This window comes from Lygodium microphyllum, unplaced genomic scaffold, assembly GCF_053477565.2.
Source record: "Lygodium microphyllum isolate KBCC unplaced genomic scaffold, Lygodium_microphyllum_v1.1.10 scaffold_144, whole genome shotgun sequence".
Lineage (NCBI taxonomy): Eukaryota > Viridiplantae > Streptophyta > Polypodiopsida > Schizaeales > Lygodiaceae > Lygodium > Lygodium microphyllum.
The window spans coordinates 132,001-155,679 of record NW_028229627.1 but is presented as its reverse complement, the minus strand read 5'-3'; the positions used below and the strand labels follow the sequence as shown (position 1 = coordinate 155,679).

At 45.4% G+C, this 23,679-nt stretch overlaps 2 protein-coding genes across 2 annotated transcripts in view; one reads left to right on the top strand and one right to left on the bottom strand.

Annotated features, from left to right (window-relative positions):
- Positions 1-23,679, top strand: part of LOC148008419 (uncharacterized) — a 199,828-nt gene that overhangs the window by 57,837 nt on the left and 118,312 nt on the right. The window lies entirely within an intron of this gene.
- On the bottom strand, positions 3,977-21,118 carry LOC148008421 (uncharacterized). Its single transcript, XM_087674240.1, has 3 exons — positions 21,100-21,118; positions 9,054-10,062; positions 3,977-4,178 (listed from the first exon to the last, which is right to left on the bottom strand). The coding sequence occupies exons 1-3, from the start codon at positions 21,116-21,118 to the stop codon at positions 3,977-3,979; spliced, it is 1,230 nt and encodes a 409-aa protein (XP_087530366.1).

The following is a 23,679-nucleotide window of genomic DNA, read 5'->3' as shown; positions in this document are numbered from 1 at the left end:
GGAGGGGGGCAGAGCCCTCTCTGCGGGGGTCCGGGGGGGGCAGTCCCCCCCGGCCGGCAGGGCCGTTACAGTAAACACCATGCGCAACTTGGAGGATAGTTTATAGCCAAATTTTGAACTACTTGCTCTAAGTTTTAGCCCAATGATGGATCTGTGATGTGTCTCTAGCTCTACGTAGCCTTTGAGATCAATTACGGGGTTTAGATGTGTCAAAATTTGTGTTCTAGACACCTGTCCGATTCTGACAGGTTGGTCCAATTCTGGGACTCGGACGACCTGGTCCGACGGCGCGGACGACAGCTCGCGAGTTACGCGCGATGCCTCTAGGTCAATGTCTACTCCACCGAATTATCCAGCACCTTCCAGATAGGTGCAAAACACTACAAGGAAATGCCAGACATGTCTGGAATCACTGTGGTGCTCGAATCAAACGGCACTCCAAGGATCTGTGTCTCTATTTCCTTGCTTCAGCCTGTTATACAGCAACAAAAAACCCTACTGTTTGCTCCAGTTTTTTTGCTTCTATCCTTTCTAAATGCAAGAAAAAAGTATAAGAAAAATACCTATACTACTTCATCATGCTTTTCCAAGTCCAAAACAACAAAAACCTACTTGCTAAGGAGATCGAATACCTCTTCAAACTCCCTCGCTTCCTACCTATCTAGTTCAAGCACCGGTTCGGGAAAAACCCTACTTCAATACTCGATTCGAAGCGCGCAAGCGCTCAAGGCTTGAATCCGTTGGTCCCGGCAACGGAACCAGAATGTGGGAGCTTTCGCTCAACCGCCAAGACCCTCGGACCACTTATTGTTTCAAGCGTTCCAAGCCGAGCACTAATGGCTACCTCTCACATAGCCGACGCGCAATGCCTACCTTACGGGTGTAGTGAGCTTACCTCCATGCCGATCGAGTTACCTCCTCTCTTGCGCACTCCGGTAGCTCCACGATCCAAGTGCAAGCTTCAAGCACGCTCCATCCTCAAGCTTCACACTCCAAGCTCCATTGCTGAGAGTAAGAGAAGAGAAGAGAAGAGAAGATAAGAGAAGAGAAGAAGAGAGGAGAAGATGGAGAGCTTCTCCTCCCCCGTCCCTCACCCTTACACACTCACTTCCTCACACTCTCACACTCCCTCTCTCAAGCACAAGCTCAAGCAAGTAAGAAGAAGAAAAAGAAGAAGAAGAAGAGGAGGGCCACTTTTGGCTACACACAAGAATGAGCTTCTCATTCCACTTTTTGGCTTTTATACATGCCCTACTCCTCCTTGGGCGGTCATCCCCTTTTTACATGACCGGCCATTGGCCTAGGTCCTCTTTTCCTATTTCCTTCCTATCCTTCTTGCTTCTTCTCCACCACCCATCTATCTACTCCTCCTTGGGCGGTCATCCCCTTTTTACATGACCGGCCATTGGCCTAGGTCCTCTTTTCCTATTTCCTTCCTATCCTTCTTGCTTCTTCTCCACCACCCATCTATCTTTACAATTTGCACAGGAGAGAGCCTGGCACTCTTTAACAGGATTTCAGGGTACGCCTTTGTATTTTAAAATGCACCTTTCCCCTTTTGCATTTGCCTTGGACTTTTAAGGTTGCCCTTGCGCTTTTGGCCTTTTCTCCTCTTCTTTCTTCAGTCGGGCTACCTTTTTTCCGCCTTTGCCCTGCGTCTTTTTTATTTCCTTTTTCTTTCTTCGTGTTGGGGTTAACACTTGGTAAGATCGATCATGGAAGGCAGGCTTACAGAAGACTGTTCTAGGATGCATCAACAATGACACGTATGTCGATAGGTCTCATTGCTCCAGGATGAGAAGGGAGGGCCCTAACCCCCAAGGAGGAGTGAGAGAAAGTGGTAGAGGAGATGTGCTGCTAGATAGAAGAGGAAACAACAACAACAGTCAAGGAGAGGGAGGCAAGAATGGATAGGGACGCATACAACAGGTTAGCCAGCTGTCAGGAGCTTGAGGTGCTCCTACTTAATTTTCTTCATCAAGTTCTTGGTATCATAGCCCACTTCAGCTTCTCCTCCTTCTTTGGCATCCTCATCCATGGTTTCAGCGGGGGTTGCTTTCCCCACTTAGTACATTCATCTTTCTTCTTTTCTTTTTGTCTTTGACAATGACATCCCTTTCTTGTTGCATTTTACCTTGCATTACTTTCATTTTGCCATCATATAAGGGTGCTTGGGGACGAGGGCATTGTCTAACTGGCACCTTACGACATGAGCATGCCCCTTATTGCGTTATCCCTTGCATTAGCATTTTGTGCATATATTGGGTGTTTGGAATGGAGAACCTAAGATTGTAGGCATCCATCCAAATGAAGACCCATGCATTGTGTAGCATATTTCTGTTGTTTTTTCCATCCAAGTAAAGGAAGATCTATTAATACACATTGGAGAAAATCCCCCTGAGGCAAATGCAAAGTACAAAGTAACTCTAAAGAGAGTATCTAAGTATGTTACAAGTACAATGGTTGTATGAACAACCAATTTGGTGGGCTACAATGTTAGACCATTTGAGGGGTCATATAGAAAAAAGTGCACGAGCCCCGGGTTTGTAGGAAGGCCTCTCTCCTTCTCCTCATCCTATTAGATCCTCCCTGCATCCTCTCCCAACTCTTGTAGAGAGTGTGGATGATCTCTATTCAAATCCGTGAAAGATTCTTGGTTGTGGATACATCTTGAAGGTCAATAACGTGGCTACACCTCGTAGTCCAGATATATCAGGCTATAATAATAGCAATCAGCTCCCCTCTATGATAGTGTCCTTGAGTCCAGTGTGCCCGCAAGTAGTCAAGAGTGGGAATTGTGCTCAAATGTTGTTCAATAATGAGGAAAGATAGGATCCCTTAAAAATCCTCATATTTGCATGGTGGGTCTCTATTTGTGACCCAAGCTATAGTCCCCTAGGTAGCACCATGGTCTTTGCTATGTTGTGGAATATCATCCAAAGGGGTCTCCTCCTAACCTCGCAAGCTCTCGGATAGTCCCATAGACAATGCTTTCCCATCTCCTCTAGCTCACCACATCTCACATGTGCCACGGGGTCTTGCCATATCCAAGACAAGTGCCAATTGCTAATCTCCTATGGGCTAATAGCCATAGGAAGAGGGATATCTTCCTAGGCTTGAAGCTCTCATCTAGCCTCCTCCAAAATTTTGGTAAGAAATGCTTTGAGAGGCCTTGTTTGTGTGCCAATGGGAGGTAGGTGCTGGCTCTGCTTTGATCTTGTGCATTTGTATCCTACTCTCGAGCCTAGTATTGTAGCCAAAGAAGGTCACATCACATGGCCTATCAAGAAAAGGATCTCTCCACACTCACTCTCCTGGAAGCATGTTTCCCTTTTACCTTATTGGGCGGAGCATATTGAGCTCCTATTGCTCACCTAGCATCCTGAGCAACTATTGCACTTCTTGGGGAAGTTACCCTCATCTACCTCATCATGCCATTTAGATTATTGTATGTTTCTAGCATTTTTTTGGCTCTTAAAATAGTCCCAAAAAGAATGAAAATAAGTAAAACAATGTTGGAGGATATTTAATAGAACAATTGGATCAAAAAGAACGGGGAGTGGACAAGATGGGGTGACAGTGCCGACGATGACGGCCAAAGGATGGCACACTATGAGCGAAGGCGACTGGTGGAGGTAGCAGCAACACAAGCGACCACCCAAGCGGAGAGCCGAGGAGAAGAGGGAGGAAGGAAGGGAGAAGGAGGAGGAGGAGGAGGCGGCGGGAGGGGAGAAAGAAGAAGTTTATAGAAGGGGTCTCAATGTGCACTGCCACTTTCATCCCTTTATCCCTTGCCCCCACTTTGCTTCACCAGCTCTCCAACTTTTCTGTGCTGCCTCATATGCTCATGCTTCTCTCTCCTCTCACATCATCATCACATCATTTGATGCTAATCAGGCCGCTGCTTTGTTTCCCTATACCTTTCAGGAGCAGTTGGCTGCATCCCCAGCCCCTTTGTGTAGCTGGGTTTTCACTCTTAACCTTCTATATTCATGCGTTTTGCTGCCACCTGCTGCCCACACTGCTGCAGTCTGTTGTCAGGCTGCATACGCCCATGTTTTGGCTCTCCAGCCACCAGTCTTACTGTTTTTGTCACTCCAGCTTGCTGCCCTACTGCCTTCAGCCCCATTCCATCACTTATCCTCTCCAAACCTGCTGCATAGGAAAATCCTCTTTGTCTACACTGCTACCAAAAGTGATTATTTCTGTATCCTTACACCCCAATTATAAGATTAGCTACAAGGCACATTAAATGAAGCAATCATAATACTCCATTGCAGGTTTCAGTAGAGAGCATAGAGTTGTATTGTCAGCATGCTGCGGGAAACTAAATGGGTCTATAAGCTGAAAAGAAAAACGGATGGATCCATTGATAAGTACAAAGCCAGGCTTGTGGCAAAAGGCTATGTGCAAAAGAAGGGTTTTGATTATGAGGAGACATTTGCTCCATCCTGTATGACCACCATTAAATGTATGGTTGCTTTGGCTGCCCATTATGGTTGGATTGTGCACTAGCTTGATATTAAAACTGTGTTTTTACATGGGGAACTTCAGGAAGAAGTGTATGTTTAGTAGCCCATGGGTTTTGCAATTGAAGTATCTGAATACTCGGTATGCAAGCTGAAAAAGGCTTTGTATGATTTGAAGCAAGCTCCACGAGCTTGGTATGCCAAAATTGATGCCTTTTTATTCAGCCAAGGGTTCATTAACAGCCTATTAGAGTCTGTTTACATATGCAAAGAGGGGGGATCCTTGCTGGTCGTTTTTATTTATGTGGATGATCTTCTGCTCCTAGGGACACATGCTGACTAGATGTCAACATTCAAGAAAAATTTGCAACAAACTTTTGAAATGTCAGATTTGGGTCCTTTGCATTACTATTTGGGCATTCAGTTTATTCATGATACTAGAGGCATTGGATTGTCACAGTCCAGATATATTGGTAAACTCCTTGAGAGATTTGGCTTCTAGGATTGCAAGCTAGTTAGCACACGGATGGAGACTGGACTCAAGCTGTCTTTGTATGATAACAGTGATTTGTTTGACATTCATATATATGCTCCGACAGTTGGATTTCTCATTTATTTATGCAATACAGGGCCAGATATTTAGTTTGTAGTATCAGCCCTAAGTAGATATATGCACAGCCCACACATGTCATATTGGCAAGCTGTGAAGTGTGTTTTTCGTTACTTGTAGGGTACTAGGATTCTTGGATTGCTTTATGCCAAGGGGGACTATTGCAATTACATGCTTACAATGATTTCGATTGGGCTGGTGATTTTGATTCACATCACTCTACAAGTGAAAACTGTTTCTTTCTTGGCTAATCTTGCATTTCTTGGCTTGGCAAGAAACAATCCACTGTTGCCATATCGTCTTGTGAAGCTGAATATATGACAGCTTTCACTACTACAGTTGAATGTGTATGGCTGAGATGTTTGTTGGCTGATCTTCATGTATTTGTTATGGAGCTTACTCCTTGTTTACTGACAGTCAGAGTGCCATTACAATGGCACAGCACCCAGTGTTTCATGCATGCATGAAACACATAGAGATATATATCACTTTGTTCGAGAGAGGCTACATGTAGGAGATATCAGCCTTGTCTACTACTGTCCTACCAACAACAATGTGGTAGACATCTTCACTGAAACTCTTCCTCACGACAAATTTGAAGCATTTTACAATGCTTTAAATTTGATCTCCTTTGGTGGATGATCCTTGTATATTGATCACTTTTCACTCCAAGGGGGTTTGTTGGATTTGACTCACGCCTACACTCATAGAGAAGTGTCGGTGACTCACGCTTACTAATAATATGTCCCCAATGCTAGCATATCTCATGATATCCTCATAAAGTACATCAAAGGGAGATCCATCTCGTGTGACATAGGTAGAATTTGTAGGAGGAAAGTAGCATATTGCGATGAATATATCCCGTGGTCTTCCTGCATGTATCCTAATCCATAGATATCGTGCATCATCATCTCTTTTCATTATTTGCACTATCCCTTTGAGGTCTTCCTAGTATAGTATGGCCACACCTCCAGAACCCCTAGTGCTTCCTAGTTTTCTAGCTGCTGGACGAAATGCACTTTCCCACCTGTATCCCCGCACATCTGGTAGTCAGCTGCCTTTACATTGGTGTGTTTTTGTATACATTGCTATATCTATGTTTCGGAGGCTATCTTCAAAGTAACCAGCATCCAAGCCTAGGGCTCCATTACAATTTCATATTGACATCCGAAGTGTCTCATAGGCCTTATATTGTCATGAAGTCCTTTTGTCAGTGATGATAACTCATCCATCCCTATAAACAGCCCACTTTCCCTCTTTGTGAGTCTCCAATACCTCGTGTTCTTTGCGATGCGCTATTTGTGTTGGGGTAAGGTCCTCATCCAAATAAATCTTCTCACCCTTGAGGGATCTCCTCTTGGAGAGGAAGTAAATTTTTTCTCTGTGTCTCCAAAACAAAGAATTAGAGCCTTGGACGAGTCCTCTTTCCCCACTCTCCAAGCATTGACGATAGGTATGTCTGAAGCCCCACTTTTGTCAGCAACAAGTGTCTTAGCATCTTCCTATGGGTTGGTCTTCTCCTCCCATCCTACTACTCGTACATGTAAAACCCTAGCCCGTCTCCTAGCATCTTCTTCCAAGGTAGCATTCATTACTTCAGTTTTGTTCACTGATGTTCCCTTATTCTTTTTTACTACCTCAATAAATGGGCTGGCTTCTTCTATCTGCTTTTATGTTGTCTTTGCCACTTCTGCCCATGAGTGAACCTCCATTTCACATGCCTTCAAATCCTCTTTCTCTTTTTGTAATTCTTCTTGCACGTTCATTTCTTTGTTTTAAATGTATTCAATTCTTCCCTAAGTTCTAAGATTTCAGATTTGTAGGCATCTACAACTTTCAGCATTTCAGTTTTCAGCATGTGCATTTTGGACAACATTTGTGCATGTAAGTTATTCTTAATCTCTATCTGCATGTCTTGCATTTTTTCCCTCTGATTTACCATTAGTTTGGCTTTGACTTGCTCTCGTATTTCTTTCTTCAATTCTTGTCTCATAATTCGTAGTTCAGAGCAAATCATGAGATGAATTTCTTCGTATTTCTTTTCATTCATGGTGCGTGAGGTCTTCCCATGCCTGCTAGATGTTGGGGAGATGGTCCAATCACGGACCCTATGGCCATATGTCTTGTACTGTGTGTTCTTAGAAGGGGTGTTGAACATTGCTTCTATGGACGGTTGTGTTAGTTCTTGATCAGATTCGTCTCCCCGATATTCATTTTCCATGGTTTGATGCTTGCATTTGTCTACATTATCCATCTCTCACACACTGTGTATACAAAGCCACTCAACTTGTACTTTGTACTGTCAAATCAGAGCAATTTTTGTGATTTCTGCAAATTTCCAAGGTTTTCCTAACCCCTCACTAAATTTTTGTAAGCCCAGTAATCTTTTACGAGCTCAAATGCCTTTACACTGTTTATAATCACTGCAGAAATACAGATTGTAGCCCTAGTTAGTGCATTATTGCATACTCTAGGACATGATCAAAATCAAAGTCAATGCATCATTGCCTAGTCCATAAGCCAGTGCATCCATACATTCACCCAAGTCTGCATTCATGTCATTTTGAGTACATTCGTGTCATATCAATCTGATTACGTCTGCAATCTCAGTACATTGGCATTTGGGCTTTTGTCAGTACATTACTGCATACAGTACGCCCGCGTCAATGTATTTAGTATATCTCTACAACACTATAGTACTAAAGACAAGTCTGCCTCACGCCAGGTACATTCGTGCTGACGACAAGTTTGCCTCACGCCAGAGAGGTTTGACGTCACGCCAGGTACATCACATCAGGTCCTCACGACACGTCTGTCAATAGTCAGTACAAGCGTCCCAGACACGCCAGACACGTATAAGCATCCCCAACCTGCCCGACACGTCTTCGACACGCCAGACATGTCAGTCCCGTCATGTCCGTCGTGCCAGCATCCATCATACCAGTCTCGTCAGCATCCGTCATGCCACACACAGAGAGAGAGAGAGAGAGAGAGAGAGAGAGAGAGAGAGAGTATATTAACGTCTCTAAGAGGCCAATGTGGCCTATGAGACCAAAACAGTACATACAATGATGATGGTGTGTTTCTCATCTAGAACGAGAAGAAAGATGAAGAACATGCCTATAAGACTGAAAAGGAAATGAAATAGTGTCCCATAAAGGGAAACATGTCAGTGATCTGAAAGTGAGAGTAGAGAAAGGAAAACTCTCCATCAATGATATGTCTGTTCTCTAGGGAAGTGTATCTCTGCATAGCTAAGGCGTCTTGGCATCTGTCTCCTGTGGCGCTCAATGATGGCTTTAATTTGTCTGTAATGTGGATGTCTAGGCCTTCGTCCGGGTGGACGTGGGCGCCTAGACCGGCTAAGTGCCACTGCTCTATCCAAAGGGACACCTACAGAAGATGAGGTCCAATGATGATGTATTCCTGTAGGCTGTGTGGCAGTAGTAGTGGTATCTGCCATATTCTGTCGTGTATCCATGAAAAAGTCAGTGACTGCTCTCTGTCTATGTGAGCCGAGCTGTGGGGGCCTCCTACTCCGTAGAATTGTTGCTCTACGCCTCTGGAGCTCCAAGAGGAAAAATCCCAAGCATCTCTGATCCTCATACTGCATGATCCGTCTCAGGGGTCCAAAACCCTCTCGAAACAGACAGTGGTATCTACCTCGTATGTCGTAATATACAGTGCATCGGCAGATGTAGTGTTCCTCTGTCTCTGGCTCTCTGTCGCATAGTGGGCATATGCGTTCTTCTGTCTGTATACCCTCCCATCTGCCTGTCTCAATCCTCAGGTGGTGGGATGAGGTGCGGATCTGACCAATAGCTGTGCGTAGTCCATGAGGCAGCTGTGTGTCCATGTAATTGGGTCGGGTGATGAAACCATCCTCAGATACCTGGAGGAAGTGGGTCTGGTAGTGTGCCATCCTAGTGCCATGGGGCGAGGGGGGTCGGATCCAGGTCTTCTCCGTATCTAACTTCAGTATGTCTGCTCTGATCACATGGTTTAGCTCTGATCGGCTTAGGTCAAGTGTAGGGCAATCCAGGCTATAGTCAAAGGGGGGTAGTCTGTCAATCTGCAGACCATGTAGACACATCCATGTGCTCATCTGAGCATACCAACAGTGTCTGTCACCGTCTGCTGCTAGTTGTCTAGAAGAGGCCAGGGCTAGCCGTGGGTATCTATCTTGGGGGAGCTCCCATAGTCTATGTATGAAAGTCACTGCCTGAACCAAGGCCTCAGCCACCATGGGTGATGCCCCCAACTCAGCTCTGATAATCTCATGTGGGGTCGAGCTCTTCGCTCGTATCATGCGTGAGATCATCATGACCAGTGGTCTTTCCATATGCTCCCATCCATCATAGTATTCCTTCTCTGGTCCATCCTGGTCTCCCAAAGGCTGTCTCCTCGTGTGAAACAGACTCGGACCCCAAATAGCTGCCCCATATAGGAGTGTGGGTGTAACCAAGGTGTCAAAAAGCCACAGTTTGGTGCGCGGCTCATGAAATTGTATGTGAGCACATTGCCTCTCCAATGCCCCTAAGGCTGCATATGCTTTTGCCAAACGAGCCTCTGATGTCTCTCTCCAAGAGAACTGTGGTCCCTTCAATGTGACCCCCAAATAAACATACTGCCTAACCATCTCCACTGGCTCTCCGTCAAAAGTAAACTGGTGCTCAGCTCTTGTCACCCAAGCAGCTGAAGTGTTAAATACCATAACTTTAGTTTTCCCAAGGTTCACCTTAAGATCTCTATCTCTGCAAAAAGCTGATAATGCATCCAAGTGTCTATTTAGTCCCTGAGGTGAGTCAGATATAAGTACAATATCATCGGCATAAAGCAGTAATGGTATCAGCACTCCAGCTAGGCTGGCTCCGGCCCCACCTGTCCTATCCACATATTCTGAAATTTCATCTATATACAGCCCAAAAAGTGTCGGTGAAAGTGGACAGCCTTGTTTCACCCCAATGGTGCTATTGACTGTATCTGAGATGCCCTCAGGTGTTCATACTCTGCCTGTCACTGTCTCATATAGGGCATAGATACTCCACTGTATCTCTACGGGCACATCAATGTTTTGCATTCTTTTCATGAGTCTAGCACGTGGCACTGTGTCAAAGGCCTTGCGAAAGTCCACAAAACAGCAATAGATCTTTTTCTTGAATGCCTTGCCTTCTTCAATGATTGCCCTCAACGTAAAGATATGGTCTAGAGTTGTATGTCCCCTCCTGAAGCCAGCCTGGCCTTTTGACCTCAGGCCATGCATCTCGGCCCATTCACTCAACGCTTGTTCCACGATAGAGCCATATATCTTGGCCAGCATGTGTCCAATCATGATAGTTCGGTAGTTACTAGGTAGCGCGGGGTCTCCACTCTTAAAGAGCGGCACAATAATATGGTCTGACCAACAGGTTGGAAATCCCTCACAAACTGCCCTATTAAAGATGTGAGCCAGCGTTGGTGCCAGAATATCACAGGCATGCGTGAAGTGTTCAGCCACTAAACCCTCATGGTCTTGGGCTCTTCCATTTTTCAGCTTCCATATGGCATTCCTCACTTTTTTTTCTGTGAAAAATCTGCAATTTGCTGGTCTTGAGGTTGAGGGGAGTGGCATAGGCTCTTGGCCAGGGATATCATAGAGTGTGCAAGCATATCCATGCCAATCATCCGGTCTAGTAATTTGTAGGGGTGGCTGGCTCTCATGCATCTTTTTCCACGCTCTCTTGCTGTCCTGCCCCAAGAACATGGAATACATTTCTGTTTCTAGTCTGCTCAGGTATTCCTGCTTCTTTTTGCGTACCAACCGTCTGAAGAGTGTTCGAGCATGCTTATGGGTGCATATACCAAGTGCCAGCTCTCGCTGAAAATGTGCTTGTGTCTCTCTGCACTCATCATCATACCAGCCATTCTGTGGAGCATTACCTCGTGGAGGTTTATCTGACGGTGTAGTGTGTGGGAAAGCGTATGCTGCTGAAGTGTGTATTATCTCGGCCAACTGTCCTGTAAACTCATCCAGAGAGGCCTGTGTGTCTAGCTCCCTCAATGCATCTCGCACAGTAATGCTGTATATGTGTGAGGTCGCTTCCACAAAATCATAGCGTGGTAATTTTGGTATATGTGACTGTGCTTCATGTATATGCCCATATTGCATTGTGAAAGCTAGAATAGCATGGTCTGCTACTAATCCAATTGGTCTGTCCGAGATTTCAAAACTTTTTATGTCAGGTAGCAAGTTGGGTGATCCAATCAAATAGTCCACTGTGCTTGACCCCTTCTTGTTATTCCAACATGTGAAGCCATTAGATCTTGGCCACTGTGGTAGCCCGTTAAGGATGGCCAAACCATGTGCACTTCCTAGTGCCAGTAGGTGTGTTCCATATTCTGTTATCTCTCTATCTTGGGCTGATCTAACTAATCCCACTTCATCTAATGCAATATCTCTGAACATCTCATCACTAGTGTCAAAGAAAGCAGATTGGTTGTTTCCTGTGCGTGCATTAAAGTCTCCTGCTAGTAGAACATCCCCAATTCTCATGTATCCCATTATGTCCTCATATAGTGGTGTATACGGGGATGCCTCTTTAGGGGCAAACTTAGAGTATGCAGGGGGAAAATAGCATATGGCAATATACATGTCGCGAGTTCTGCTTGTACGTAACCTGATCCACATGTATCTTGCCTCTACATCTCTATGTACCACTTGGACTGTATCTCGGAGCTCTTCTCTAAATAGAATTGCCACACCTCCTGATTCCCTCGTCCCTCCAGGCCGTCTAGGCTGAGGGCGATATACACTTTCCCATCTGTATCCATATACATCAGGTAAACGGCTGTCTTTACATTGATGTGTCTCAGTATACATAGCAATGTCTATACCTTTGAAAGTATCCTCAAAATAACCTACATCTGTCTTAAGGGAGCCATTGCAATTCCACAGTGTGAACTTCAGGGTCTCATAGGCCGCGCACCGTCATGCCGTCCTTTTCTCTGTGATGATGACTCTTCCATCTCTGTATACAGCCCATTTACCTGCTTTCCGTGCCTCTAGAACACGTGGCATATTTTCCCTCCTGTGGGCTAACTGGGCTGGGGTGAGGTCTTCATCTAGGTAGATCTTTTCTCCTTTGAGAGCGATCCTCTTAGAGAGGAAGGCTCTCTTCTTTTCCAGGTCTCCAAACTTCAAGATGAGGACTTTTGTTTTTGTGTCAGCCTTCCCGACTCGCCAAGCCCCAACGATGGGTACATTTGTAGCTCCAATTTTGGTGGCAAGAGCTGTAGCATCTTCAATTGGGGAGCTTTTCTCGTCTAGTCCAACCACTCTTACGTGGAGTGCGCGTACCCGCCTTTTTGCCTCTTCTTCCAAGGTGGCATTCATGACTTCCACTTTGTTGCCATGCATTCCTTTGTTCTTTTTTGCCACATCTATCCATTCTGCATTTTCTTTGACGGTATTCTCAACATTCTCCATTTTCTTTTGGGTGCCTTCCACCACACTTGCATAGGTGTGCATGTCCTTTTTTAAAACATCCATTTCTTTTTGTAGTTCGGGTGTGGTTTGTGGTTCCTTTTGTGTGTCCAGTTTCTTTTTGCATTCGTCTAGTTCTTCTTGTAGATTAGAGATCAATGAGTCTTTCTCTGCCATGCGTGCATCCAAAGTTTGCATCTCCTTTTTTAGTTCTTCCATCATTTCAGCTCGAACCTGCTCTTGTATGTCCTTTTCCATTTCCTTCCTCATGGTACGTATTTCAGCACGGAGTATGGTCAACATCTCCTCATATAGTGTTTCATTAATTTTGCGGGATGTCTTCCCATATCTACTCGACCCTGGAGAGACATTCCAATCTCGGGTTTTACGCCCATAGGTTTTGTATCTCGTGTTCTTTGGCGGTGTATGAAACATTGTCTCCATGGCTGGTTTTGTGATTCCTTCATTGTCAGTTTCTTCCATCGTAATTATAGTATGCGCTATAGCATAAACTGTTTACAGTCTGGGTAGAGTAGTAAGCCAGTGACATAAACTATCACTCTAGCATGAACTAGAGACAGTATATCATAGACTGTCAATGTGACTGCATCATAAGGTATGACTGTAACATGAAATGTTAATGTGCGTCAGTCTGAGATCCCGTAGGTTTCCAGTCCACACAGCATGCAAGGTTCACATCAGTCTGAGTATATCTGCAATCTCAGTGTATTCACAGCGTCTGCATTCATATCAGTCTAAGAGAGTGTCTGCAATCTGGGAGAGTGTATGCATACGTCACTGCTGCCACGATACATTCACAGTGTCTGCATTCATGTCAGTTTGCATCCATGTCAGTCTGAGAGAGTGTCTGCAATCTGAGAGAGTGTCTGCATTCGTCACTGCTGCCACAGTACATTCACAGTGCCTGCATTTGTGTCAGTCTGAGAGAGTAAGTGCAATCTGAGAGTGTCTGCATTCGTCACTGCTGCCACAGAACATTCACCCAGGACACAGCAGACAAGCCAGCATTCATGTCATTCTAAGTACATTCGTGTCCTGCAGGACAGTGGCTGTCTCCCTGTGCAGAGACGTGACCTTGCAGAGCAGCTCCCTGGTGGCGGCACTCACGACAGTCCCGCCCGTCAGACGCCCGTCAGACGCCCGTCAGCACGCCCGTCAGCCCGCCCGTCATTCGCCCGTGGGACACTCACCCGTCAGATGCTCGCCCGTCAGACACATTCGCCCATCAGACACGCTCGCCCGTGAGAGAGAGAGAGAGAGAGAGAGAGAGAGAGAGAGAGAGAGAGAGAGTATATTAACGTCTCTAAAAGGCCAATGTGGCCTATGAGACTAAAGCAATACATACAATGATGGTGTGTTTCTCATCTGGAACGAGAAAAGATGAAAAACATGCCTATAAGGCTGAAAAAATAAAACAGTATCCTATAAAAGGGAAACATGTCAATGATCTAAAAGTGAAAGTAGAAAAAGGAAAACTCTCCATCAATGAGATGTTTGTCCTCTAAGGAGGTGTATCTCTGCATGGCTGAGGCGTCTCGGCATCTGTCTCCTGTGGCGCTCAATGATGGCTTTAATTTGTCTGTGGTGTGGATGTCTAGGCCTTTGTCCGGGTGGACGTGGGCGCCTAGATCGGCTAAGTGCCACTGCTCTATCCAAATGGACACCTACAGAAGATGAGGTCCAATGATGATGTACTCCTGTAGGCTGTGGGGCAGTAATAATGGTATCTGCCATACTCTGTTGTGTATCAGTGAAAAAGTCAATGACTGCTCTCTGTCTATGTGAGCCGAGCTGTGGGGGCCTCCTACTCCATAGAATTGTTGCTCTGCGCCTTTGGAGCTCTAAGAGGAAGAATCCCAAGCATCTCTGATCCTCAAACTCCATGATCCGTCTCAGGGGTCCAAAACCCTCTCGAAACAGACAGTGGTATCTACCTCGTATATCATAATATACAGTGCATCGGCAGATGTAGTGTTCCTCTATCTTTGGCTCTCTGACGCATAGTGGGCATATGCGTTCCTTGGTCTGTATACCCTCCCATCTGCCTGTCTCAATCCTCAGGTGGTGGGATGAGATGCGGATTTGACCAATAACTGTGCGTAGTCCATGAGGCAGCTGTGTGTCCATGTAATTGGGTCGGGTGATGAAACCATCCTCAGATACCTGAAGGAAGTGGGTCTGGTAGTGTGCCATCCTCGTGCCATGGGGGGAGGGTGGTCGGATCCAGGTCTTCTCCGTATCTAACTTCAGTATGTCTGCTTTGATCACATGGTTTAGCTCTGATCGGCTTAGGTCAAGTGTAGGGCAATCCAGGCTATAGTCAAAGGGGGGTAGTCTGTCAATCTGCAGCCCATGTAGGCTCATCCATGTACTCATCTGAGCATACCAACAATGTCTGTCACCATTTGTTGCTAGTTGTCTAGAAGAGGCCAGGGCTAGCCGTGGGTATCTATCTTGGGGGAGCTCCCATAGTCTATGTATGAAAGTCACTGCCTGGACCAAGGCCTCAGCCACCATGGGTGATGCTCCCAACTCAACTCTGATAATCTCATGTGGGGTCGAGCTCTTCGCTCATATCATACGTGAGATCATCATGACCAGTGGTCTTTCCATATGCTCCCACCCATCATAGTATTCCTTCTCTGGTTCATCCTGGTCTTCCAAAGGCTGTCTCCTCGTGTGAAAGAGACTCGGACCCCAAATAGCTGCCCCATATAGGAGTGTGGGTGTTACCAGGGTGTTAAAAAGCCACAATTTGGTGTGCGGCTCATGAAATTGTATGTGAGCACATTGCCTCTCCAATGCACCTAAGGCTGCATATGCTTTTGCCAAACGAGCCTCTGATGTCTCTCTCCGAGAGAACTGTGCTCCCTTCAATGTGACCCCCAAATAGACATATTGCCTAACCATCTCCACTGGCTCTCCATCAAAAGTAAACTGGTGCTCAGCTCTTGTCACCCAAGCAGCTGAAGTGTTAAATACCATAACTTTAGTTTTCCCAAGGTTCACCTTAAGATCTCTATCTCTGCAAAAAGCTGATAATGCATCCAAGTGTCCATTTAGTCACCCAGGTGAGTCAGATATAAGTACAATATCGTCGGCATAAAGCAGTAATGGTATCATCACTCTAGCTAGGCTGGCTCCGGCTCCACCAGTTCTGTCCACATATTCTGAAATTTCATCTATGTACAACCCAAATAGTGTCGGTGAAATTGGACAGCCTTGTTTCACCCCAATGGTGCTATTGACTGTATCTGAGATGCCCTCAGGTGTTCGTACTTTGCCCGTCACTATCTTATACAAGGCATAGATACTCCACTGTATCTCTACAAGCACATCAATGTTTTGCATTCTTCTCATGAGTCTAGCACGTGGCACTGTGTCAAAGGCCTTGCGAAAGTCCACAAAACAGCAGTAGATCTTTTTCTTGAATGCCTTGCCTTCTTCGATGATTGCCCTCAATGTAAAGATATGGTCTAGAGTTGTATATCCCCTCCTGGAGCCAGCCTGGCCTTTTGATCGCAGGCCATGCATCTTGGCCCATTCACTCAATGCTTGTTCCACGATAGAGCCATATATTTTGGCCAGCATGTGTCCAATCATGATAGTTTGATAGTTACTAGGTAGTGCGGGGTCTCCACTCTTAAAGAGCGGCACAATAATATGGTCTGACCAACAGGTTGGAAATCCCTCACAAACTGCCCTATTAAAGATGTGAGCCAGCGTTGGTACCAAGATATCACAAGCATGCGCGAAGTGTTCAGCTACTAAACCATCATGATCTTGGGCTTTTCCATTTTTCAGTTTCCATATGGCATTCCTCACTTTTTTTTCTGTGAAAAATCTGCAATTTGCTGGTCTTGAGGTTGAGGGGAGTGGCATAGACTCTTGGCCAGGAACATCATAGAGTGTGCAAGCATATCCATGCCAATCATCCGGTCTAGTAATCTGTAAGGGTGTCTAGTTCTCATGCATCTTTTTCCATGCTCTCTTGCTGTCCTGTCCCAAGAACATGGAATACATTTCTGTTTCTAGTCTGCTCAGGTATTCCCACTTCTTTTTGCGTACCAATCATTTGAAGAGTGTTCGAGCATGCTTATGTGTACATATGCCAAGTGCCACCTCTCGCTGAAAACGTGCTCGTGTCTCTCTGCACTCATCATCATACCAGCCATTCTGTGGGGCATTACCTCGTGGAGGTTTATCTGACGGTGTAGTGTGTGGGAAAGCGTAGGCTGCTGAAGTGTGTATTATCTCGGCCAACTGTCTTGTAAACTCATCCAGAGAGGCCTGTGTATCTAGCTCCCTCAATGCATCTCGCACAGTAGTGCTGTATATGTGTGAGGTCGCTTCCACAAAATCATTGCGCGGTAATTTTAGTATGTGTGGCTATGCTTCGTGTATATGCCCATATTGCATTGTGAAAGCTAGAATAGCATGGTCTGCTGCTAATCCAATTGGTCTGTCTGAGATTTCAAAGCTTTTTATGTCAGGTAGCAAGTTGGGTGATCCAATCAAATAGTCCATTGTGCTTGACCCTTTCTTGTTATTCCAACATGTGAAACCATTAGATCTTGGCCACTGTGGCAGCCCGTTAAGGATGGCCAAACCATGTGCACTTCCCAATGCCAGTAGGTGTGTTCCATGTTCTGTTATCTCTCTATCTTGGGTTGATCTAACTAATCCCACTTCATCTAATGCAATATCTCTGAACATCTCATCACTAGTGTAAAAGAAAGCAGATTGGTTGCTTCCTGTGCGTGAATTAAAGTCTCCTGCTAGTAGAACATCCCCAATTCTCATAAATCTCATTATGTCCTCATATAGTGGTGTATACGGGGATGCCTCTTTAGGGGCAAACTTAGAGTATGCAGGGGGAAAGTAGCATATGGCAATATACATGTCTCGAGTTCTACTTGTACGTAACCTGATCCACATGTCTCTTGCCTCTACATCTCTATGTACTACTTGGACTGTATCTCGGAGCTCTTCTCTAAATAGAATTGCCACACCTGATTCCCTCGTCCCTCCAGGCCGCCTAGGCTGAGGGCGATATACACTTTCCCAACTATATCCACATACATCAGGTAGACGGCTGTCTTTACATTGATGTGTCTCAGTATACATAGCAATGTCTATCCCTTTGAAAGTATCCTCAAAATAACTTGGATCTGTCTTAAGGGAGCCATTGCAATTCCACAGTGTAAACTTCAGGGTCTCATAGGCCGCGCACCGTCATGCTGTCCTTTTCTCTGTGATGATGACTCTTCCATCTCTGTAGACAGCCCATTTACTTGCTTTCCGTGCCTATAGAACATGTGGCATATTTTCCCTCCTGTGGGCTATTTGGGCTGGGGTGAGGTATCATCTAGGTAGATCTTTTCTCCTTTGAGAGTGATCCTCTTGGAGAGGAAGGCTCTCTTCTTTAACAAGTCTCCAAACTTCAAGATGAGGTCTTTTGTTTTTGTATCAGCTTTCTGTAGCCCCAATTTTGGTGGCAAGAGCTGTAGCATCTTCAATTGGGGAGCTTTTCTCATCTAGTCCAACCACTCTTACGTGGAGTGCGCATGCCCGTCTTTTTGTCTCTTCTTCCAAGGTGGTATTCATAACTTCCACTTTGTTGCCATGCATTCCTTTGTTCTTTTTTGCCACATCTATCCATTCTGCATTTTCTTTGACAGTATTCTCAACATTCTTCATTTTCTTTTGGGTGCCTTCCACCACACTTGCATAGGTGTGCATATTCTTGTTTTAAACATCCATTTCTTTTTGTAGTTCCGGTGTGATTTGTGGTTCCTTTTGTGAAGAGAGATGACCCTCTCTTACCACTTAAGACCTTGAAGGGGTGCACAACCTGGCCTGAAGGGAACTTTGCCCACCTCTCGGTGATCTGAATCCCGTTACTTATATGTAGGTGTATGTATTCTCCTATGGTCACCACTACTCCCGACGAAATAATTCCCTTTAGATACACTTTCTGTGCTCACTCTACTTGGCGAGAACACTTAGACAGACTCTAAGCGGTCTTTGAACTATGTCGACTATACTGTCTCTTCTTGAACCCCTTGAAGTGCCAGTTTTGGGTGAAACATGGATGTATCCTAGGACACATGGTGTCAGAGAATGACATTGCCACAGATTTCTCAAAGATCAAGGTCATTGTCGATCTTCCACCCCCAACTAATTTCAAGGGTGTTCAGTGCTTCTTAGAATACACAGGGTATTATCGATGGTTCGTGTTGACCTATGCATTGATTGCTAGACCTCTATACAAGCTGTTGATCATATTTGAATGGACCGAGGAATGCCAACGCATGTATTAGGAGTTGAAAAAGGCTCTGACCACGACACCGATTCTACGAGCCCCAGATTGGACACTCACGTTTCATGTGCACATCAACGCTTCGAAATTCACCATAGGAGTTGTGTTGTGCTAACCTGGTGAACACAACCTAGATTACCCAATGAGCTTTGCTAGCAGATAACTCATTGAAACCAAAATGAATTACTTGACAACGGAGAGAGAAGGCTTGGCCATAGTATTTGCCGTAAAGAAATTTCGACATTATCTTTTGGCTACGCCTTTTACTTTCTTTGTTGACCATCAAGCTTTGTTGTATCTTGTTAACAAACCATGCGCTACAGGACAAATTGCTAGATGGCTTCTTCTGCTTTTGGAGTTTGACTTCTTCATGGTGGTGCATAAAGGGAAGCAGCATTATATGGCTGACCATCTGTCTCGTATCCCCACGGGAGAAGCGACTGGACAAGGCATTGTGGATGAACTGCTAGACGCGGATCTATTCCGCTTATCCAATGAAAAAGATTTGTTTAGGATTGACATGACGCCGTATTGGGTAGATGATATAGTTCAAGTGCTTAAACACGGGCTAGCGGAATGACCAATAGAAAAAGCCCAACTTAGGCGGCTCATCTTGAAGATCCAATTCTATCAGTTGATAGCTGGTCAAATTTATAGACTGGGGTAAGACGGGTTGTTGTGTAGATGCGTGTGTGTGCACGAGATGCATGACGTGCTGACAGAGGCATGCTGCGGAATCGAGGAGGAAATTTCAGCGGAGATGCGACAGCTCGCAAAGTGCTGCAGTCCTAGCTGTGGTGGCCTACCCTTTTCTGAGATGCAGCACGATTTGTGAAGTATTGTGACGAGTGCCAAAGGACTAAAGTTCTGATTTGTAAGGATCACATGGAGCTAATTCCAATTATCGCATGACAACTCTTCGAGAAATGGAGAATTGACTTCATCGGACCCATTAGTCCTGCGACACAGTATTTACAAGCCAAATACATCATTGTGGCTACCGATTATTTGACAAAATGGATAGAAGCACGAGCTATGAGAAAGAATGACGCTGGGACCACTGCTAAGTTCCTATAGGAGCATGTGATCTCACGATTCGGCTGCCCCATCGAACTAGTTAGCGACCAAGGCACACACTTCATCAACGAAGTGATAGCTCACCTCCTGTCCTCCTTTCTAATCATCCATCGGAAATCCTTGCTTTATTACCTCCAGACAAACAGTCAAGCTGAATCCACAAATAAAATCTTAGTAAACGTCCTGACCAAAGTCATTTCTACTTCATGCAGTGATTGGGATAACAAGTTGATGGTGGCCTTGTGGGCCTACCGCACGACTTACAAGACGATTGTAGGATAGACCCCCTTTAGATTGACATATGGTACGGAGACAATCCTTCTCTTGGAATTCTTCATACCAAGCCTCAGGATATTCCTTCAAGAAAGATGGGATGGTAAGGAGGCATGGACAGAACGCTTGATTGAACTTGAATGCTTATTGGAAACTCGGCTTTTGGCCACCCATGCACTAATATGAGAGAAGGCAAGATGCAAACGTTGGTTTGACAAGCATGTCAAGCAGCGCAACTTTGAACAGGGTGACTTAGTATTGCTATACTCAGACAAGGGACATAAGCAAAAGTTAAAGTTTCGGGGGCTAGGACCTTTTAAGGTTTGAACCATTAGCCGAACTGTCAATGTAGAACTTAAAACTCTAGAGGGTGAGGGCATAGGCTTCTTCAATGGCAGTCGCATAAAGAAGTACTTCCCTCCCAGGCATCCATTGTATGAGCCCCCAATGCTAGCACCCCCTGTCCATGTACGAGTAGCTACTATCATTGAGGTGGTCGGTGAGAATGAGGAAGTAGTACCACCAGCTTACCTACGCATGACAGTCACTGCTAAACACACATGCATCATGAACGCCTTGATTGATGAGGGAGTTGATTTTAATATCTTAACCCATGACCATTGGACCCAAATTGGCAAACTGCAGTTGCAGCCCACTAAGGCTAATCTCACCCCTTATGGAGGCCAACCCTACACACTTTTGGAAAAGTGCAAGGTTGCGATTTCTATGGAGTCTGCAAGCGTGCAGATAATCTTCTATGTGTTGCCCAACACTAAGAATGCAGGTATGGAATCGCTATTAGGACGAACTTTTAAGAAGTAAGCTCGTTGCAATGTCGGCTATGAGTTGTAGCGTATCCACCTACCCGTGGGCAATGTTCCCATTGTTACAGCTTTCAGCAAGGGCAGTGTGACTCTTTCCAAGTCCGCAAAGCCACCAGTAGAAAAACCCACCGTCACATCTAAGGAGGGGGGTTGTAACTCGTCACAACCTACCAACCCTCGATGTCAGCAACCCATTGGGACCAACACTGAAGCCCATGAACCCCAGTTCAAATGGGTGCCTAAACAGAGAGCACCACCTAGAAATAGAAACCTACGGCCTTGTAAGACTCATGATCTGCACTCGAAACCTAGGAAGCCAAGACGAAACTATAAACATCGACGTATGGTCAAGCCATGATGGGTCCCTAGGGCCTTATTGCAAGCGCAAGGCTACTATGCGGGTAACACCTGGATTTGGTTGCCTAAAGCCAAAACAACCAAAGGCCCTACTCAAACGCCACCCTTAGGCTTGACCACATGAACCATCATGCCAGAGACACTCAAAACACAAGAGAATAAGGCCGTTAAGTCCATAGAACATCCAAAGCCTAGCTTAGCAAGGCCTGAACCAATCTATCGCCCAAAACCGTAGCCTGCTAGTGACAAACCGCCCAAATCTAGACCCGATGGTGCCCCTCAGATCTTAGATAGATCTAATAGCACCACAACCGCAACTAGAACCCAACCCATTGAACATGAGGTCAAGCTACAACCTAAGGAGCAAACCATGCCGTGACCATTAGCTGTTGAACTCTCTAGTTCTGTCAAGCCTCAACCACTCACCGGGCTTAGAACCTCTTATGAGAGGTGCTCAATTCTAACCTTGGCCCGCAGATTTGGCTGAAAATATTGGTGATGACTTGGTTGCTTGCCTTCGACGCCTGGACACTACTTTCATGACATTGGCTAAAAGCTACAATTGACTAGACTTAGGCCTCTTGGAAGAACCTCTAGTGACGGAAGTATGAACACTCCCTTGCCCTTGGGAGGAGTCGGAATTTGTATTCGTTAAGGCTTTCGAAGCAGCTGAGGAGTTAATTGCAACTGAGATATCCAAGGAACGAGAAATCGAACAGTGTCTCATTACATCGTATAGCAAGCACACGATCATGGGCACAAACTAGGAAATTGAGAAGTTGCAACAGCTTGCTGACAACAACTCCTCCTTGCGGAAATGGTACGCTCTACGGTTGCAATGGGAACTAGAGGGATGCCAAATAATGACCAATGTTGAGCAACGACGCGCAATCAAGGCATCTGAATACGATCCAACTTATGTCGCTCCAACTTCTTATAGGGTATTGACTACCATTCCTAACCGACCCCTGGAAGAACACATCAAGGGACATCATTATTTAGATCGCATCCTCACTGAGGAGTTGCATGTTGCTAGCTGAGTGGACTCCGGTGACTTCTTGCTTGATGTTCTCACTTACATTACACATGTAGGCATTTGTCCTTTAGACATGGATAGAAATATTACTTTAGAATACAACCCTAATTTCTATGCTTGGCTCATGCGACAGTAAAACACTAAGGTTATGTAATGTAGACCCTTCATCCGCTAAACATTTAATCCTAGGAAGGATTCTTCTCAATTCAAAAAAAGGGGGTGGGTATGGTGAATCAAACCAAACACATAAGGAGAATAGTAAAGATAAAGCACACATGGGGGACCTCAATGATAGATGAAGCAACTTGTGATTGAGAAATTGAAAATAAATTTGAAAGCGATGGACTTAGACTGCTTGGAGGAAAAAGTCTAATTTTGTACTAAAAACTATTTAATCTGCCAAGCATGAAGTCTTTTCTTTCAGCAAGTGACTATTTGGAAAAGCACTAATGTCAAACCATGGCTTATGATAGGAGCTGAAGATGTCGCAGCAAGACCAAGCCCATCGCCTACCCTTCACGGAAGGGGAAAGAGCGAAGTACGGCCTCTCCCTCGAGAACCGGGCGTACAACCAGCTTTGGTTTAGGAGCATCCACAACATCGAAGGGGTAGTGACCAACAAGGAAGCCGTCAGGAGGATCGTGGACCAGTGCAACCTCGCCATGTATATCGAAAAGTTCGGACAAGAGCCTGACCACACTAAGTGTGTGGAATTCCTGAGGACGTATGATCCTGATAAGGAGAGTAAGATAGTGTCATTGGCAAGCAGAGAAGAAATCAAGCAGGTGCAAGTCCCGCTCAACAAGGCCTTAGTGGAAAAGGTGCTGGGGTTGGAACCAAAGGTGGAGAAGAGGCATAAAAGAGATGTCTATGCCATGCTGGGGATGAGGAAGGAAAGTGTCTTAACGAATGATGACATAAGTATCCAGGACATCCCCAATGCAGAGGTTAGGCTACAAGCCAAGGTGGTCCACGTCCTTTTCTCTAGCCTAAGATACAATTCGCTCATGCATAGGATCGGCATGCTTGTGCTGGAGAGCGTAGCGGCTCAGTCCCTGCATGAAGTGGATTGGAACGGCTATGTTAGGAAAACCATAGATCAATTAGTCAGGACACTAGACCTTGGAAGTAGACCGGCGGGTGGAGAATCCCCAGCATCAAAGGGAACTGACAGGAAGAAGCTCTCAACCAAGGCCTCATTCATAGGGTATGGGGAAGTCTTGACCGC

What these genes read in the sequence shown, in the direction of transcription:
- LOC148008421 (XM_087674240.1), bottom strand. An exon ending in ATCAGAGCAGACATACTGAA is followed by an intron (nt 4,179 to 9,053) that starts GTTAGATACGGA and finishes GTAGCAGTGTAG; the next exon opens with ACAAAGAGGATTTTCCTATG.